This window comes from Caretta caretta, chromosome 11 (genome assembly GCF_965140235.1).
Source record: "Caretta caretta isolate rCarCar2 chromosome 11, rCarCar1.hap1, whole genome shotgun sequence".
NCBI classification, from domain to species: Eukaryota; Metazoa; Chordata; order Testudines; family Cheloniidae; genus Caretta; species Caretta caretta.
Genome location: NC_134216.1, coordinates 56,222,440 through 56,242,012, shown reverse-complemented (window position 1 = coordinate 56,242,012; position 19,573 = coordinate 56,222,440). Strand labels below are relative to the sequence as shown.

Sequence of the window (19,573 nt, the reverse complement as noted above, 5' to 3'; positions counted from 1 at the left end):
ATAAGGTCACCTTCACAAGCTACATATTTACTGATAAGTGGCAGATACCATGGCTACTTGAAAGGCAGCAAAAAGCCCAGCAGTAAATCTGTTGAGTTGAACATTCCCAAAGCTTGGGTATATCACAGGTCAGGTGCACACAATCAGCTGTAAATCTTTATTTAAGAATACAGATATTTGACCATCTAAAAACAGTACAGAAGTATTCTGTTTAACAAGTCAATGTACATTTTATTTTATAAACCAGTTTATTGGGAGATTTATTGGTCCACATCTGCCATAGTGATCAAATAAACCTCAAAATATAATACCTGTAGTAAATATGAACTATGTACTTTGTAAGTGTCTACAGAAATTAGTACTTTATTATTCAGACAACTGAATCTGTGATATCTATTCCAAGTACCAATAAGATCAATGTTTAGGACAGGCTACATGAAAATTAGACATGAACAAACCTTCCTGAAAGTCTGTGGATATTGCATTTTTTTTTTGCCCAGTGGGCTGCATTCGGGGGTCCCGGTGACTTCCTGAACTTTGTGCAATAAAATCAGCAAGTTGAGGGAGACTCTGATAGCGGCATCTTTGGCTCTGGAGTGTACTGATGTTTGCTGACAAAGTGATCAATGAGGCGTTTTCTGGTTGCATCAACTTCTTCTTCAAAGGACTTCATTGTGCTTCTGCCGGTTTTGCACTTTAAGTAAATCCAGAGTTTTCACTTACTGTTTGAAGTGTTAGACCTAGACCAGGAGCGGGCAAGCTTTTTGGCCTGAGGGCTATATCGGGTTTCTGAAATTGTATGGAGGGCTATGCCTCCCCAAACAGCCAGGCATAGCCTGGCCCCCTATCCGACCCCCCCTGCTGCCCCCCCGGATCCCTGCCCCATCCAACCCCGTTTCCTGTCCCTTGATGGCCCCCCTGGGATCTCTGCCCCATCCAACCCAATTTCCTGTCCTCCCGCTCCTCCTCTCATTCCTGACTCCCCCCAGGACTCCTGCCCCCATTCAACCTCCCCCGTTCCCCACCCTCTGACTGCCCCAACCCCATCCACACCCCTGCCCCCATCCAACCCTCCTCTCTCCCCTGTGCTCTCTGCCCCCTTACCGCGCTGCCCAGAGCGCCAGGACAGGCAGCCGCGCCACCGCGCTGCCCAGAGCGCCAGGACAGGCCCGGCTCTGCAGCTGCGCTGCTGGCAAGAGCTTGCATCCCTGCCGCCCAGAGCATTGCACTGGCAGCACAGTGAGCTGAGGCTGCGGGGGAGGGGTAAACAGCAGGGGAGGAGCCGGGGGCTAGCCTCCTGGGCCAGGAGCTCAGGAGGGTCCCGCGGGCTGGATGTGGCCCATGGGCCGTAGTTTGCCCACCTCTGACCTAGACATTCAAAAGCTACCCAGGAAGTGGAATATAGAACTTTCATCAGTGATCGTTACCCTAATGGGGAACTAGCACAGCCTCTAATTAAGTCTCCCATTAGATTCACTAATGGTACCTATCTATCAAATGTCAATTTCTACCCTAAAGCAGTCCAGTTCCTGGGACCAGCTATCACTTTATGTACCTCAACAGCATGACAACTGCCACTCCAGTAACCCCAGGAGAAGGAAGGCTTCTCTAAGGTGTGATAATACCATTTTCCTTTGAATTCCAAAGAGATGATCTCTCAGTGAACAGGATAACTGCAAAACTTGTGAGAGGGGGGCTCCAATTTGTCTTCTGCAGTTTTATTGGAAAGCTGCTGGCACAACAACACTGAAACAGGGGGAAGGTACAGTGCTTGACAAGAGTTATGCCTATGATTAGGTGTGTCCTCTTTGAAGCCCTGTCAGTTCAAGATGACCTAGTATGGTTAATACTCGGTGAAGCTTCCAAGGGCTGTTTTTATATTATACACAGAAGGGATAGTACTCTTTCTGCCACTTGAGTGTTAGATTAAACACGTCCAGGGGAGTGATGTTTTGTAAGGAGTTAGGCATAGAGGGTCAGATTTTTTAAAAAGTGTTTAGGCAGTTAAGAAAAGAAAAAGGCACTTTGGAAAAAATCCCATTAAGTGCCTAACACTTTTTAAAAATCTGGCCTTGAGTTCCTAGACACTGCAGCCGTGGCAGGTTCCTCCAGTGAGAGATTTCTGCCTTCTCTCCTATATGGTAACCACTCTCGGGGGCAAATTTTTATTCAGACAACATCCTCCATTTAAGCGAAAGCCATTAACAATATTTGCACGAGCACTTACAAGAAAAGTCCTGAGCCGGTCCATCTCCAGCATATAGTACTCCTCCATTGTCAGATCATCAAAGTTCTTAGTAAGGGATAAAAAACCACAGTTGCTAGGACGTTTGGAGTGCTCTACCCTGCAGCACAAACACAAGAGTTTCATTTTGGGAATAGTCAGTCCTCCACAGCATTTGAGAGGAGATGGAAGAGAGTGATACAATTCTCTAATATGAAAGATGTTCTATAACTTCCACAGACTTGTTTTATGTTTTCTTTTGCCCCTAAATAGCTGCATTGATCAAACTTTTATTTATAAAGTGTCAAGAGAGTTGTGAAACTCCTCTTTTCTTCTAATAGCAGATGGAAGAGATGAAGTAAATTCTTTAAGATATATGTGGCAGAGACCCACAAGTTAGTGCACCCCCCAGCCCTCCCAGCTACGTTTATTACCGCCACACCAGAATATTCATTTCAACAAGAGGGAAAGCAAGCATCTTTTATGGTCTGTATGAATGTTTCAGAATAGCTGGCAAACTTAACCCAAGACCTGGCACCTACGCTTCAAAATTAAGCAGCCTAAAGCACTTCTTTTCATTTCTTCCATTCCCCCTCCATGCCCTACCCACCCACCCACATTAGTTTTTAAACCTTAAACCACAGAATATATTGACATAAACCAGTTTTCATGAGTTGAGGGAGATGTACACTCCAGTGGCCTAGTTAGAATATGGGCTATATTAAAACCAGGACCTCTTTATTCAGATAAACCTGTGTTTATTCAGAGTCAGCTGCTTATTTTATGACAGGCAAGTTTATTTATGTAAGCACTGCAGCGGCAACACAGCTAAAAGGTAAGAGCTATGTTTTTCTAGCTTCCAATGATATAGTTATATTTCAATTGTAAGCCAGAAAGAATACAGCTAGAGTGTCAGATTTTATGTTTCAGAGTAGCAGCCGTGTTAGTCTGCATCTGCAAAAAGAAAAGGAGTACTTGGGGCACCTTAGAGACTAACCAATTTATTTGAGCATAAGCTTTCGTGAGCTACAGCTCACTTCATCGGATGCATTCAGTGGAAAATACAGTGGGGAGATTTTATATACACAGAGAACATGAAACAGTGGGTGTTACCTGATCGCTCTCATTACAATGTCTACGGTAAGGTGAGATTTTATGTTCAGTTTGCAGTGCTGACAGAACTTTTTCAAATTTTAAAATGAGGAAGAGTTTTATATTGAAACATTGAGAGGCAAAGAACCCTCCATAGCAGTATGTGTTACTTTTCAGGATATAGCTACACTGAATGCAAAGAAATAAATGTTTTCCATAGTAATGGAAAATTGAAGTCTGCTGGTCAAGTTTACATGACTGCTTTGGTAACTAAACCAGAACACACACAGAACTCATAGGAGGGGAAATAATACTCAAACTCGTACATTAGGGGAGTAGTCCAGAGATAATGTGGAGGACTATTTCAAGAAATTTGAGTAGTTTCAAAGTGTAAAGAGTGGGGAAGAATATAGGCAGACTAGTGCTTACTGTGGATCATCATTTGGCTCCCAGCCCTCCAGCTCTATCAGGCAGAAGAAACACTTTGCCACATCAGGTTCATTTGCACTTGGACAGTGGATAAAGCCAGCCCTGGCCATCTGCAGAGGAGAATTAGTTGTGGTAGTACTTAAGGGCCCAACAAATTGGGCCCTAGTGTAATATACACTGTGCAAATATATAATGAGACAACAGTCCCTCCCCCAAAGATTTTACAATCTAAAGTCTCAGTCTTGCAAGGCTTCACAAACATTGGGGTCTTCCAGCAAGGAGTAGCTGGTTTGATAAGGAACCTATGTTTAAAACTGATAACAAGAGGGTGTAACAGACAAGCTGTAGGGTGAGAAAAGAGGCTAAAGGCAATAAATATCTTTTTGCATGGAGTAGCTGTTTGCAGGTGCCCATTTTTGAGATTACAGTAAGCTAGTTATTCACAATATATTGCCCAGGAACTAATCAAGGGCTAATTTTAGCCTGAACAGTAATACTAGAAGTAATAGTTTATCCAGAAATAAGTAAGACATAGTTTGCCATTGTATTAATGCATAAGTGCAAGAAAAACATTTGACTGCTACAGTATGCAAGGTTTTCTCTTAGAGAAAAAAATTAAGGGAAATTGTCATCTCAAATATTTCAGGGTGGAATAGTCAGTGGTGAGGTCATAGTTTGTTGAACTAACCTGTCTTCTGCAAATATAATTTTGTCCAGGCAACCCCACAAAAGGAGAGAGTCACACAAATATGAAGTTAGAACTCTGTAGTTCTCATTTTCGTGAGCTTCCTAGTACAGAAAGTTTAGGAAGCGGGTTTCCAAAGTAATAGGTTATATCCCACTGTCAGGGTTTAGGTTAGTTATATTCCGCCACTAGGTGTATTAGAGCCATGGCTAAATCAACTCTAAGGAATTAAAAACTACAATTACTCATCTTTAGAAGGTTTCAGAGTAGCGGCCGAGTTAGTCTGTATTCGCAAAAAGAAAAGGAGTACTTGTGGCACCTTAGAGACTTAAATTTATTTGAGCATAAGCTTCCGTGAGTATACCTATATGTGTTGTGGTTTCAACTTCCTTCACACCTGCTCAGATAACTCCAAGTATGCTTCATCTGAGGTGTAACCCTCAAGATATACAGCAGCTGTACCCAAGCATGACTCATAAGTGTCCGTTTCAAAGAATTACAGGCTATAATATTATTGTACTTTATATGTTCAAAGCACTGAGTGGACATTAATTTTAAATGATTCACTTTTATAAGTGCTAGAGGTCAAATAATGAATTGTCAGATCTAGTGCTCATTATCTAACAGGAAGGATAAATATCAGTGTGGATTGCTCCCACCCCCAATTAATTTTTGCCCCCCAGACCAAAAAAAAATGCAGTTTCAAATTTGAAATGAAACATTTTGATTCTTTCCCCCAACTAAAATGGTTCTTTGAATTTGGGTCATCCAATCCTGAAAAATGCATTTTGATTTTAAATTTGGCCAATTTAACACACACACCACAACCACCCACCACCTAAAATGGTTGAATTGGGAGAAAAATACAACTCAAAAATTTCATTTTATATCAGCTCAAGTGTTATGGGTTATTTGAAATGAGTGTTTTAGATTTGATTGAAAGCTTTTTAAGAAGTTGTTTTAGTATGAATTTTAAATAGTTTTTCAAATTTTTCTGTTTAGCCCCCACACCCAAAAATTCCACTATTCACCTAGCTCTAGTGGACACTTTCTCAGATGTCAAGCGAGTCAATAACTCTGAAAGTTACAGGTTTTTAATACATTAAAAACCCCAAAACAATAAAACCCACCATCCCCATATTCTCATAGTTAATTTAGCTTGCTACAATGGAATCTAAATAGCAAGAGTTGTTCACTTAGGGAATTCTAGCATGTGCATAGGTAGCCATTGCTATAGCATGCAACTTTAGGTTCAGGAGTGAGGGAAACACTTTAGTCTCTACAGCATGAAATCAAGCATCAAATTAATCCAGAAGTTCTAGGAGAGATAGACCTCAAATTTTTTTTTTTTAAATATAAACCCCTCTTCCTTATGCCTGTAAGCTTCCAAACAGACCTGGTACATAGCCACTCATCCCACTGCCTTCTCAGAGCAGTATGTGTAGGACATTAAAGTACCTATCTCTTCTTCCCTAACTTCTGTAGGCTTAATTGAGACTCCTAACTCTGCTTTAACTTGCACATGTGGCTTAAGAGCATTTTTAATTAACAAAGTCTATCAGGGAAGAGAATGAAGTATTTGGAAGTTTTAATGAGGTTTTATATAATCTGTTGTTATTTTTGTCTTCTAGTTCCTAGGTATAGATAAAATTAGACATGGTCAGACTTACATGCTCAGGGGTACATTTGCAATTCTCCATAAAAGGCCAATCTCTGAAGGTTTTTATGCGATTCTCATACTCATACATGTCTCTAAACTCAATCAAATGCTTACAGGCTAAACTTAGCTCTTTTAAGAAAGTCTCCATCTGAAAGAAAGAAGAAAAACAAACAAAAAAACCCTGTTGTCTGATCCTTGCCCTAACCAATGTAATACTCCATGTTTTACCTCTCCCTCTCAAATTTAAAGACACTTCACTCATTGGCTTCATTGCTCTCACCTGTAAATAATGAAGGTGCTTCAATTAAGTAAAGGCAGGTGAGTCTATGAGCAGCAGAATAAGAGAAGTGAGGTCACAATGAAATTTCTGTATCTGTCACATTCTTAGCACTCAAAGGTATATCTTTGTTAAATGTACAACTTAGTGTATAGTATGTGCAAATGGACTGAACTAATACAGATATTTGGAGCTTATCTTTGTATTTCTTGATACTTTAATGATTACATTTGTAACTTTAATATTGAGCTAATACAGACTCTTGCATTTAACAATCTAACTAGTAATCAAAAATGCTACAGAAATAGTATATAATGTGGCTCAATTAACACTGCTATTAAAAACTTAAACTTTTGCATTTCTTGACAGTTTCACTTTCAGAGTTTAAACTTTAATACCGTAGTGCATTAGCAAAAGACTTTGCAGTTCTTTTTAAAACAACAAAAGAAAAACTTTTGCATTTCTTGACAGTTTCACTTTCAGAGTTTAAACTTAAATAGTGCATTAACAAAAGATTTTGCATTTCTTTTCAACACAACAAAAGAAAAAATATAAAAATGTTCTAGCATATGTTTTAAACTGCATCACTCTAGAGATGTGCTGAGATTTTTATCGGTTGCACAATGGAGATGGGCAAATCAAAAGTGCCACAGACAATTATGAAACTGAAATCTTAAGAAAATATTTTTTACTGTGTATACTCAGAAGCAAATGTTTTTAAATGTATGTCATATTTGTTTTCAAATTAGCCACTAGTTTTGTGATTTGTATGTCTGTATCCACATTTAGTTTGTGTTTGTGCAAATCCTTACACACATGATTAATTTTACTACCATGACTAATACCATTATTTTAATGGGACTACTCATGGTATTAATGTGAAGCACATCCATACATGTTTGCAGGATCAGGATCTTTGGCTTTGCTTCTGTAAGGTTGCCATTGATTTCAGCGTAGGGGACTTCTGTGCAGAATAACATATAGGATTGGGGTTTAGGACTAGTGAAAGTGGCTTGACTGATTAGCCCTGGAAACTGGAATCCTCTCCATAGTACAGATAAAACATGAGCAGTAGCAGTTCCAGCTTCCTACTCTGACCTACCAATCTGCCTAATAGTTGACCTCCAGAAATAAGATTGTTCATTGTTTGAAACTATTTAGTCCTCCTCTTTCCTGAATCTTGCCACTTGAACCTTGATCCTGCCAAGACTTACACATTGAATTCAATGGGACTATTCCTGTGCATAATTTTACAAATAGGAGTAGCTTGTTTGACATTTATATTAAAATATTCAGAATGACAAATCTTGATGTTTAACACACATATTTCATACAGCACATATTTGCTTTTCTAGATTATCCCTATGGTGCAAGAATTTATCATTGACAATCTGGGCCGTCCATTTATTGAACCACCTCCATTTGATTTGTCAAAGGCATTTTCTGATAGCCACTGCTGTGCACCATTGATTTTTGTGCTGTCTCCTGGTGCAGACCCTATGGCTGCCCTTCTCAAGTTTGCTGATGACCAGGTATATTAGCATTTCTAAGCTTCATTTTGATGACATTCTTGTGTATGTGAAGCAATACTTTTTAAACCCTAAATGTTGAAGTGTTGAGTAAGTTCATAGAGTATACTTTTGAACTCTTAAAAATGCATTAGATCTGATTCTGTGGTCCTTAGTCACACAAAGAACTAATGAACTTTGGTGAATATTTTGTATGAATGAAGGTTGTCCAACTGGGTCATTATTTGTAAGAAATTACGCATTCATTATTTACTGCATCTTCTTTCCCATTGTGATTTTAAGAACTGTTAAAATGGTTAGTTTATGTAATCTCTACTAGAAAATGGGAAAAGAGAGTCAAAAATAGTGGTTTAAAGCTTTTGAAATTCTAATTAGTTCTTTTCCGAAAACTGAAGTTAATTTTTGCAAATATGAATGTAAAAACCACTTTGTTACAAAACCTAATGTAGTAATAAAGAAGTTTTGTCCAATGGCCTTGGGTGGACTTGTACAAATATATTTTTATTTGATTTAACCATTAGCAACATGACGTTACAAAAAAAAAGTTCTCATAAAAAACATCATATTGTAGTAATACCTTTTTCCAGTAAGATGAAAGACTTGTATTTCTTGGCAATTACTCTGTCAGAATTTTGTGCTATTGGGAGTGACTGGCATACTGTAAATCTCCACTCACCAAGCTGTAAATATATCCTGCAGTTTGTAATAGGACATCTACAGCCTCAAACAATAAGCTGTTTGGAGAAGTCTTTTTAAGTATTTAGAATTTTACAGTACAGGATTAAATGGATGTGGAGCTAGAGCCAATGGCTGCCTGGTATGAGATTAAGTTGAACTGGAATGGAATGAAAAGAAGATTTGAGCTGGGTTTAAAACACACTGCAAATTAAATGTTTGAAATGTATATGTAGGTGTAAATCCTCATTTCAATCCACATATCTCCCTGAGTATCAGATACCTGTTCATGAAATGGTATTACTAGAAAAACCAGTTTTCAGGCTTTTCTTGATCACATCTTCCATATTTACTAAAAAAGAATAGGCTTGAGAAACTCAGGTGAGTCTCAAGATTAGCTTTCCCCTACCATTTGTTGATGGGAAACCCAGGGTCTTACCTTCTTTCCCCTTTTTCTCAGTCCCTTCAAACACACCCCTCCCAGTGAAGACTGGAGGCTTCATGGATGCTACTTTTTCAGTTGACCAGAGGGGGTTAGCAAGTGAAGTGAAGCACACTCTACTTTACACCAAGGGCAAAACGCACTGCCTGACCAGCACCTTTAGTCCTGCCAATCCAAGTTCCAGAGACCATTTACACTGCTAGGCTTACACACCCTTTATTCTAAGTATAATTGCTATTATTATTTTTTGGTTTTTGTTTATGGCAGCATCCGTGATAAGCAAGGTGCTTTCTAGACATACAGTAATAGAAATCATGCCCCTGCCATGAAGAGTTTGTAATCTAAAAGATATTTATCTTAGTATGAAGTTTTTATGTATCATGTGGTTTCCTTCTTTAATTGGGGAATTTTAATTTCACATAAGAGAGAAGGGGAGGCAGAATTTTCCTTGCAGAATGTAAAAGAAGAAACTTTACACACTAAAACAAGACTATATAGTTTTATAGATTTTCATGGTGTGGGCAGTGTACAAGGAACTCCTGGGTTCTTTGGTGTCTTCTTTCCACTTCCTGCTCAGTTACTTTAACCATCTGTCCTTTTCTCTGCATGTGCTACTGTGGGTCTCTTTCACAAATGCACCTTTCTCTACTCATCTGTGCCTGTCTCATCTTCTTGGCTGCTTAGACTCTCAGGTTTCCTCTTTCTTGTCAGAAGTAGTATCAAAAAAGGAAGGGTTTGATAGTTAGGCCAGTTCATATGGAAACTGAAAACCTTCCGCCTTTAGAAACCAAATTAAATCTAGTTTACAATCCCAAAGATGCTGTCCTCAAAACAAACTAAATATGGTTTCTTATCCAAAGGTGATAAGATTTTTCTAGTTTAAAATTTTTTTATGTGTAGAATTTACTTAATACTTTTATATTATTTAATTAGTTTGAATTTAATGTGGTTTTATACTTGTTTAACAAACAAAAATGTGGATGTTAATTATGTCAGTGTTTGGTGTGTTTCTATAAACTTTCATAATATTTTGTCACTCTAAAAGTGTTCTCTATGTACAGGGATATGGTGGATCAAAGCTGAGCTCTCTGTCGCTGGGACAGGGCCAAGGTCCTATAGCCATGCGAATGATAGAGAAGGCAGTAAAGGAGGGCAGCTGGGTAGTTCTGCAAAACTGCCACCTAGCAACTTCATGGATGCCAACACTGGAAAAAGTCTGTGAGGTAAAAATCACTCATATTTTCTTTTATAAAAACTTACTGCCTGACTCTCAGATCCACTCTGGTGTGCAAAGCAGCCAGAAGCCTACTTAACTTACTCCTTGGGGATTCCCCTTAAAGGAATCCCCTCATACTGGTTCTGCACCAACCCTTATCTCCTGACTCCTAGTGTAGGAGGTGTTTTCCGGAGAAAGAGTGTGGACCTGAGGCATCTCCTAAAGAGCAGAGGTAAATTTAGAGTAGCCCTCAGTCTTGCAACCACCTTTACCCCCTTCCTCCAGCTACATTAGTGGTATTTCAGCTGCAGCTAAGGATGTAGTCCCTGGTGTTGAAAGTCACATTTAATATTCTTATGAAAATAAACTAGATTTTCTACTCATTTTCTCTGTCCCACACATCTGAAAGAGATATCAAATCTCCTGCAAATGCAAATGGCCTCAATCCTGCAAAGTCTTACACCATACTTAAGGTTGAATACACATGTAAGTCTTTGCAGAAACTGGGATGTTTAGGAAGTTTGCACCTTTCCCCAGTTACAGAGCTGCAAAGAGGTATTAGAGTGGGTCTCTTCTCTGCGAACCATACAGTATCTTACCAAATCCAAACAAAGTCCATACTGAATTTCAGATGTTTACCATCAGCCATTTTGACTTTAGAACTGTTCAAAATAAAGTTGTAGGAAGATTTTATTAATGGAGAAAGTAAAAATTGTTTATATTCTTCCTGTACTTAGATATGGCTGAACTGTTTTTGCTCATACATTCCATAATCATTTACCTTCATATAGAGACCAACTGTGGAAAATTTTAGCCTGAAATACTAAAGATTCAGAGAGTTATGAGTAAATAGAGCAGTTTTAGAATGGCAACTGTCACACATAACTGTGGCTACCACTATAGTTATGCTTCAAACTAGTAATTCATAAACATTACACTGGTGTATTTTCACAATTTACAGATTGACTTGCTTAAATAACAAATGTTGATATGTACGATCCTTATTATTCCTCTTGGGTTGCATTCATTGTTTTTGTGTGGTTTTCTTTTAGGAGCTGAATCCTGATACAACACATCCAGATTTCCGATTTTGGCTCACCAGTTACCCATCTCCAAATTTTCCTGTCTCTGTCCTTCAGAATGGAGTGAAAATGACCAATGAAGCACCGAAAGGTTTACGGGCTAATATTATCCGTTCATACCTGATGGATCCAATCTCTGACCCTGAGTTTTTCAACAGTTGCAAGAAGCCTGTTAGTATTGTATTATTAGCCTTGTTATTTCTGTTTTTATTACTTAGAAAGCAGCTAAACCCTAGCGGTTATATATGTGATTGCTGGGTAAAAACTACCATATTAGTCTTCCTGCACTGCAGTGAAGTTGTTTTTGAATAGTGACTTCACTGAAGTGAATTTTATTAATATTTTATTTTTATTTTACTACCAGTTTCGCTCTGTCTCAGCAGAGATTTTGTGGTATGCCATCAATAATACAGCTTTCTATTTAAGAAGCCAGAAGCAAGTTATTTCCTGATACAAATCTGCAAGGTTAGGGAATCTTGTGGCAGAATTATTAACTCAGGCCTATGCTGTTTGGAGTCATATAGTTAATCTTAAGCATAAAAATATTTCCTTCGTAGAACTTTGGGAGCCAAATGATTTGACAGGTTGATTGATAGGAATCATGAGTGCCCTTTTTAGAATGACTAGTCAGACTGGGAAACCACCTACTGTTTCCATAATTAGGTTTTACTTTGTGAATGTTTTGGCCTAAAATTGTTTTGCAGTATTTTGCTATAATTAAAAACGGTAGATAATTGCTTTTAACTGAGATTGCATGCCTTGCTAAGTTTTCTCAATTAAAAAACACAACTTCTTCATTGTAAAGATCTTTTGAAAGATATGTCAGGACCAAAGCCTATCTGGATCATAAAAAGGTAAAACACAGTAGAACCAATGCTTTTCTAACACCAAAGCAGCAAATAAGATTGGGGGACTATGTGTGGATTAATATACATTGCTGCTGCTCAGATGTACTGTATAAAAAGTCGTCACTGGATTGCTTCTAGGTTACTTGAAGCATTAAGAGAATTTTTAAAACCATTGCTTGTGACAAAGGCATACATAGTACAAATTGATGGCTAAATTCTGAAGGTGTGCCTGGGCAAGGTCTTTAATAAAACAGAAATATATATAACCACTGTGGAGGGTCCAGGTTGTGGAGAGACCGCAAAGGGGGATTCTACACCTATGTGTGCTAGAGAGATTCTTTGTGCTGTTATATGGGTTTTGGGGAAGTGAAAGTGTTTGGAGCATATTCCATGGATTATATTCTTATTGTCATGTTCTGTTAAAAGGCTGAATTCAAGAAGTTGCTGTATGGCCTCTGTTTCTTCCATGCATTGGTTCAAGAAAGGCGGAAATTTGGGCCACTGGGTTGGAACATTCCTTATGAATTTAATGAGACTGACATGCGAATTAGTGTGCAGCAGCTGAACATGTTCCTGAACCAATATGAGGTAAAGTAATGGATCACAGGAAGGATGTTACCCATTTTGCTCTGTACGGCACTGTAAATGCATGCAACAATACCTTCTCATTAATTGTGCTCTTACAAAATTAATGGAAATGATTGTACAAGAAAGCTTATTAGATAGTACTTCATAAAAACAAAGTTTTAATTGTGATTATTAAGGTGTCAGTATTTCTATTATAAGCCTGTATTTTCAGGGATTTATACGGACATCAAAGTTCATACCAGTCCAGAAACTAATTCAGAAGACTTTCAAACCAGATGTTATTCCATGCAAAATGGAACAGGTTTTGTTCTGCATATTCAGTTCACTCTTTGGCACCTTTATCTTGTCCCTGAAGGCCTTAAAGAGATGCTACCAACACAATAATCATATTAGTGTCTGAAAATGTTGTACCAAATATTATTATAACTAAATGTGGCAGGCTCAGCAGCTAGGGTCCGTGATGAGCATTTAGGAATTGGAGTTCTATTCCTGGCTGGGTAAATCTGGCAAGTCACTCCCACTCTCTGAGCCTCTTTTTTCCTGGGGGGCCGAGGGGAGGTCGTGCTTCATAGGGGCTAGAGCTCGGGGCTGGCGTTCAGGAGATTCACTGGCCTGCTTAGTGAACTTGGGCAATTAATTTTCCCCTTCTGTGCATCAGTTTCCACATCTGTAAAAGGGGATAATCATACTGACCCTCCTTTGAAAAGTACTTTGACAGCTGTGGATGAAACATTCTATATAAGATTTAGATTTTATTTTATTATAAAAGAGATTAGATCAGGAGAAAGCTTTTCTCAATGTTTTCTGTTGGTTTACATTGCATTAGAGAGCACTTTGTGTTATAGTCAGTTTCACTGTGGTTTTGTATTGTTAGTTCTCCCATTTGCTTCAGTGAGTCTTTCAAACAGGGACAGCAGAGAGAAAAGCATTTAAAAATACAGAAAAATGCAACTGTAAAATCAGAAAAATTGATGGAGGAACTCAAGGGCTTGGTGTAATATCTGGAAGTATTTTTAAGGGTTTTTTTTTTAAATGTAGTAGATTTCAAATTGTAGTATTCTTGGACTTTTGGGCATTTAGGCTCTGACTTTGGAAGTTGTTTGCTGCTCTCTTAGAAGCTTCTTGTACATATGTCCTCCCCATGAAAAAAATGCTCTTCTGTCGAACCTTAATTTGTTACTATTGTATTTCTAAAACGTCTATACATAGGCTTAGTTCATGGTCTACAAAGGGGCATTTTTATGCATGCATATAAGTTTAATGAGCTGCACAATTTAAAAAAAAAATCATGAAAACCTACGGCTGGAAGGGACTGAGAAGTCATCAAGTCCAGCCTCTAGCATCATAGCAGGAGCAAGTCCCTGACAGTTGTTTGTCCAATCTTGGTTTAAAACCCATCAATGAAAGGATTCCCCCGTCTCTGTTTGGAAGCCTATTCCAGAATTTAACTACCCTTGTAGTTAGACTGTTTTTCCTAATATCTAACCTAAATCTTCTTGCTGCTCATTACTTCTTGTCCTATCTTCAGTGGACATGGCGAATGATTGGTCACCGTCCACTTTATAACAGCTCTTGGCATGTTTAGCCTTGAGAAGGGAAGAATGGACCTGATAACAGTCTTCAAATATGCTAAGTTTTTTTTTTAGCCTTTCCCCACAGGTCAAGTTTGCTATCATTTTTTACCTTTTATCATTTCAGTTGCTTTTCTCTGGACTCTCTCCAGTTTGTCCACATCTTTCCTAAAGCATGGTGCCCAGAATTGGACAAAATTCTCCAGCAGAGGCCTCACTAGTGCCTACTAGAATGAGACAGTTATCTCCTGTGTCTTCCATATAACACTCCTGTTAATATATCCCAGAATGATATTAGCCTTTTTTGCAACTGCAACAGATTGTTGACTCCTATTCAATTTCTGATCTTTTTCAGCAATACTATCACCTACCCAGTTATTCCCCATTTTGTAGTTGTGAGTGCATCTGATTTTTCCTTCCTAAGTGAGCTTCTTTGCATTTGTCTCTATTGAATTTCATCTTGTTGAATTCAGAACAATTTTCAGTTTCTCAAGGGTCATTTTGAATTCTCATCCTATCCTCCAAAGTGTTTGCAACCCCTCCCAGCTTGGTGTCATCTGCAAATTTTATAAGCATTCTCTCTACTCCATTATCCAAGCCATTAATGAAAATATTGAATAATACTGGACCCATGACTGACCCTTGCAGGACTCTGCTATATAATCCTCCCGATTTGACAGTGAACCATTGATAACTACTCTTGGGGCTCTCCCATCAACTTCAGTACTCCACCTCCCTGAGAGATGGAAGGTAAGTTGGTGGGAGAGCGTCTCCTGCTGACATAGACATAGTGTTAGGTTGTTGAAGGCTACATCGCTCGGGGTGTGTGTGACTGCAGAACTGGAATTAATTTGCAACCTGGACACCATTAAATTAGGCTTGAATAAAGACTGGGAGTGGATGTGTCATTTAACAAAGTAAAACTATTTCCCCATGTTTATTTCCCCCCCTACTGTTCCTCACACATTCTTGTCAACTGCTGCAAATGGCCTATCTTCATTATCACTACAAAAGGTTTTTTTCTCTCCTGCTGGTAATAGCTCACCTTACCTGATCACTCTCCTTACAGTGTGTATGGTAACACCCATTGTTTCATGTTCTCTGTGTATATAAAATCTTCCTACTGTATTTTCCACTGCATGCATCCTATGAAGTGGATTTTAGCCCACGAAAGCTTATGCTCAAATAAATTTGTTAGTCTCTAAAGTGCCACAAGTACGCCTGTGGTTTCACAACAGTGGTTAGAAGTATGAGATCTAATACTGATCTCCATTCTACATAGTTTTTGAACCAGAAAATACTTGGAATAAAATCCCTTCCCTCTGTGCCAGGCTGGAACTGGTTTATGTTCCCATATGTAGAAGGAAGATGTTTTTAAACTTCTGTATTACACTTTGTGTGTATTTAAGTAAAGTTGGCTGTTGTTAAAATTAGCCCAAATGACTATCTCAGTCAGCTTCTACCTGGGCAGTTAAAAGGCAGGTGGATAAAATGGGATGAGGGACTTGACTTGTGACATTGTGCTGAAAAAAAGTATGGATGACTCTCTGAAAAGGTTGACTTCGTTTGCATAGCTAAAAAGTTTACAAAAGGCTACGATCACTCTTGCCTATATGTTAGTTTCATATGTATTATAAATGAAACACTTGAGTTTTCTTATTCCTATAGGAGAATTCAGTTGGGTGACTCAGTGCTTTGATTGCTGAACCTTGAACGATTCCCAGATACTGGGTCTAGATACTGACCACAGTGAACATCTATCTGACTAGTTGGCTGTAAATGTTTTGAAGTGAAATGCATTCATTGATTTCAGGTTATTCTCAGTAGACTTGAGTCTATTTAAATTTCCAACCTCACATTTTGATAGAAGTGAAAGTTTACAGAAAGCTGTGACTTGAAATTACAATAAGAAATCAAGAAAACTCTTTTTCACACATTTCACCCCCCCACCCGCTTCTCCCCGCCCCCAGTAATTGTTGGTTTAATATCCAAATGTAAAAGCATAAGGAAGAGAAAAATGTTTACACAGAAAAACCCTCTGTATCAAAATCTAGCAGGATTAAGTGCCAAAGTGTTATACCAATAAAATAAAAACCAGCAGGATCTTATTAAAGGGAATAAGGCAAAATGCCCCATTTATTGTGAATACAGAAAGAATCATAGTAAGCAGTTAGTTATAGCTATAACATTCCATTCAATTTCATATTTATTCACACATTCATTCATACACACACACAAGGCAAGGTTCTGCAAGGTTGTTATCATAGTTACCAGCCTTAGAGTTCCTCCTGCCAAGGCACGAGGAGGGAGCAGGGCCTTGTCAGATGCTCATCTGATGCTCCTGGAAGTTGGTTTGCAGAATCAGACCCTAAAGTTCTCAGGTTCCAGAGTCCATTTTTATAGGAATTTCTTCCTATGTCATTCTATGGGAATTGCTTCATCATGCTGTTGCTGAATCAATCAGCAGATGGCACATTCCTGATGGCTCTGTGCTGTCAGATGTTATTTTGTTCTTTGGTTCTCCCATCCTTGAGGCTGTTGGGTGGATTCCAGTCTGCCCTCCAGGGGTCCTCTGGTTGTTTCCACTTGACGCCTTCTTCAGCCGATGGACACTGGATTCTTAGGCTGGCATCTCCCTGATCATTCATTTATTATCCACACCAAGCATCCATCCACATACATGCTCTATCTCTATTTTAATCACAATTGTTAACAAAGCGAGATGAATACAACAGAGTATTGCTTTGAGTCCCTCTCTGTGTCAGTAGTTGTTGTTACAAAGTATTGCTTTGAGAACAGACTCTGTCTTAGAATGTACTAACACAATTAGCAGCTTGCAAATTTCACACAGAGAGGGAGAGAAACCATAAAAATAAGAAACCAAAAACCAAGAGGCCTCTTAATTAGTAATACCCTGGAATTTAAACTATGGGGAATCAAACTCATTTGTGATTTTTAATACAGAATTTCTTTAATATGATCCACTATAACAAAAGTACTAATAGATTATTTTAATTGCATCACTTGGTCTAGTCTTACTATGCTGTACAAAAAGGTGCCATACCCAGTGTATATTGGGTGGATACTGACAAAGCATAGTTATTTATCTTTTACCCAACCATTATTGGGTAACTTAAGCTGTGTTATAAGTACACAGGCCAAATTCTGCCTTTGAATAACATCAGTTGTATACAGTGGGGAGCAGAATTTGGCCTAATGGCTGAGAAAGGGGGGAATTTTGGTGGAGAAGCTTAAAATATCAGCCACGGAATAATATTTAAAGTGAGAATTTTGTAAATCTTTCAGATAAATTACAAAAGCTCAAGCATGGCTATGCTGACAAATGTTAAGCAGTTATGCAGGTAGCCCCTTGGTTTTATGTTTCAGGAGCTGCCGTATGATGCTATACGCTATATGACTGGAGAATGCAATTATGGTGGAAGAGTTACTGATGACTGGGATCGGCGCACGCTCCGTAGCATTTTAAACAAATTCTACAATTCAGAAATTGTTACGGACTTAGAATATAAGTTTGATAACAGTGGTCTTTATTTTGCCCCGCCTGAAGGAGATGTAAGTATTTTAAAATAAATGAACTGAGCCATAGACCAAAGTGAACATTTAATGCACAGCAGCAGAGGCCACATGGATAGTTAAGGCATGGCAAGCTAGTGCAGGGTGAAGTCACACCCCCTTCCCCCCCCCAACCCCACTTTGCCATGAACTAAATGTTGGTGTAGACAAGCCCTTTAGTTTCCACTTCTGTAAAATGTGGAAAATATCGTCTGCAATGTAACTTCAGGGTCTGGTATCTAAATTATATTTCTAAGGTGCTTATTGCTGTGATATCGAAACACTGAATTCATAAGAATTATGGATAGATTTTTTAAGATATTTAGATGGCTAGTGGAATTTTCTATGAGTGTTAGGCTCTTAGATGCTTTTGAAAAATTCCACTAGGTGCCGAAATATCTCAGAAAAAGCTGGGCCGTTGTCCTGTTTACACTAGCACTTTTAAAACACCAAACCTGCACTGAGATAGAATCCTGCCACTACCTCAGAGCCTGAGGTGCTCAGCTTTCATGATGATGGGCATGGTACAAGAAACTAATTAGAATAAAATTCTTCTCTAAAATTGATGCCCATTGCATTTGGTAAATCTGGCACTAGATGATCTATTTGCTCAGGATGGCTGGACAGCGAGGAGATACTGCTTGTTTTGTTGGGGTTTTTGGTTTGTTTTTTGAACTGTACTGATCACTTTAGAGGCACGTAGGGGTGTTTTCTTTGAGCTTCAACTGGCATAGACTGGAGAGCCTTTTTAACCTCCTGTCACTAATCTTTTAAGTACCAAAGCTACATCGACTATACAAAGACCCTTCCGTTGAACCCTTCCCCAGAGATTTTTGGGATGAATGCTAATGCTGATATTACCAAAGATCAGTCAGAAACTCAGCTGCTATTTGATAACATTCTTCTTACTCAGGTATGTAAATGACCATTATGTCAATTCGTCAGTACATTAAAGATACTGCCTATCTACTGTACACGTTACTTAAGTTTACTGTTCAGCTGTGCTGTATTTAAAAGTGTTCCAGGATGTTTCATATCATTTCTCTGTGTCCCCACTGTGATTACAAAACTCACTGTTCTTCTGGTGCTTCGTTTTCTGGAAGATACTGAGTTAATCTTGTTTCATAATTTTGTGAATTGATGTTACAAAGAATTATTTTTTTGAAATGCAAAGGATTGAAGGCGAGAGCACTCAGAGCACTAGCTGAGCTGAACATTCCTAATGAACGTTTGTTCTTGGTATTGCTAATGTAATAATCAGTCCCCTAACACTCATTATTAAAGCTGTAGGTTATTTTCATTTTGTTCTTATAGGAGGAGAAGAATTACAAATTGGGGTCCCAATTTTTCATAGATTTAAGCATATGCATGACTTTACTCACAGGACGATGGCTGTTGCTATCTTCGCAGCATCAAAGAGCTACTTTCTCATGAAGACACTGCAAAACATCCTATTAAATGACAATCTATCCATAGCCTCTGCTTGCCAGAAGTTGGGAATGAGCGACAGGGTCTGGATCACTTGATGATGACCTGTTCTGTTCAGTCCCTTTGGGGCACTTGGCATTGGCCACTGGCGGAAGATAGGATACTGGGCTAGATGAACCTTTGGTCTGACCCAGTCTGGCCGTTCGTATGTTCATTTGTCAGTATCCTAATGTGTACAGTTGGGGGAGGAATTG

General features: G+C 38.7%; 2 protein-coding genes across 6 annotated transcripts in view; one reads left to right on the top strand and one right to left on the bottom strand.

Moving 5' to 3' along the window:
- DNAH7 (dynein axonemal heavy chain 7) overlaps window positions 1-19,573 on the top strand; it is a 285,097-nt gene that overhangs the window by 258,699 nt on the left and 6,825 nt on the right. For all 5 annotated transcript variants that reach the window (XM_048868445.2, XM_075118030.1, XM_075118029.1 and 2 more), the window contains 6 exons: window positions 7,723-7,899; window positions 10,075-10,236; window positions 11,282-11,482; window positions 12,586-12,747; window positions 17,706-17,891; window positions 18,667-18,804. In XM_048868445.2, coding sequence (XP_048724402.1) covers window positions 7,723-7,899; window positions 10,075-10,236; window positions 11,282-11,482; window positions 12,586-12,747; window positions 17,706-17,891; window positions 18,667-18,804 — 1,026 coding nt within the window. The remainder of the gene's footprint in view (window positions 1-7,722; window positions 7,900-10,074; window positions 10,237-11,281; window positions 11,483-12,585; window positions 12,748-17,705; window positions 17,892-18,666; window positions 18,805-19,573) is intronic.
- Window positions 551-6,238, bottom strand: LOC125644483 (baculoviral IAP repeat-containing protein 5.1-like). Its single transcript, XM_048868450.2, has 5 exons — window positions 6,101-6,238; window positions 5,895-5,985; window positions 3,746-3,857; window positions 2,228-2,345; window positions 551-694 (listed from the first exon to the last, which is right to left on the bottom strand). Exons 1-5 carry the CDS (start codon window positions 6,236-6,238, stop codon window positions 551-553), a joined length of 603 nt encoding a protein of 200 aa, XP_048724407.1.

Excerpts from the sequence above, each read along its gene's own strand:
- LOC125644483 (XM_048868450.2), bottom strand. The coding sequence starts at position 6,238 with ATGGAGACTTTCTTAAAAGAGCTAAGTTTAGCCTGTAAGCATTTGATT. Across the intron at positions 5,986-6,100 it reads GCAAATGTACCCCTGAGCAT|ACTTTGTTAATTAAAAATGC; the intron begins GTAAGTCTGACC and ends CTTCCCTGATAG. Across the intron at positions 2,346-3,745 it reads GAGCCAAATGATGATCCACA|GGTAGAGCACTCCAAACGTC; the intron begins GTAAGCACTAGT and ends TTTGTGCTGCAG.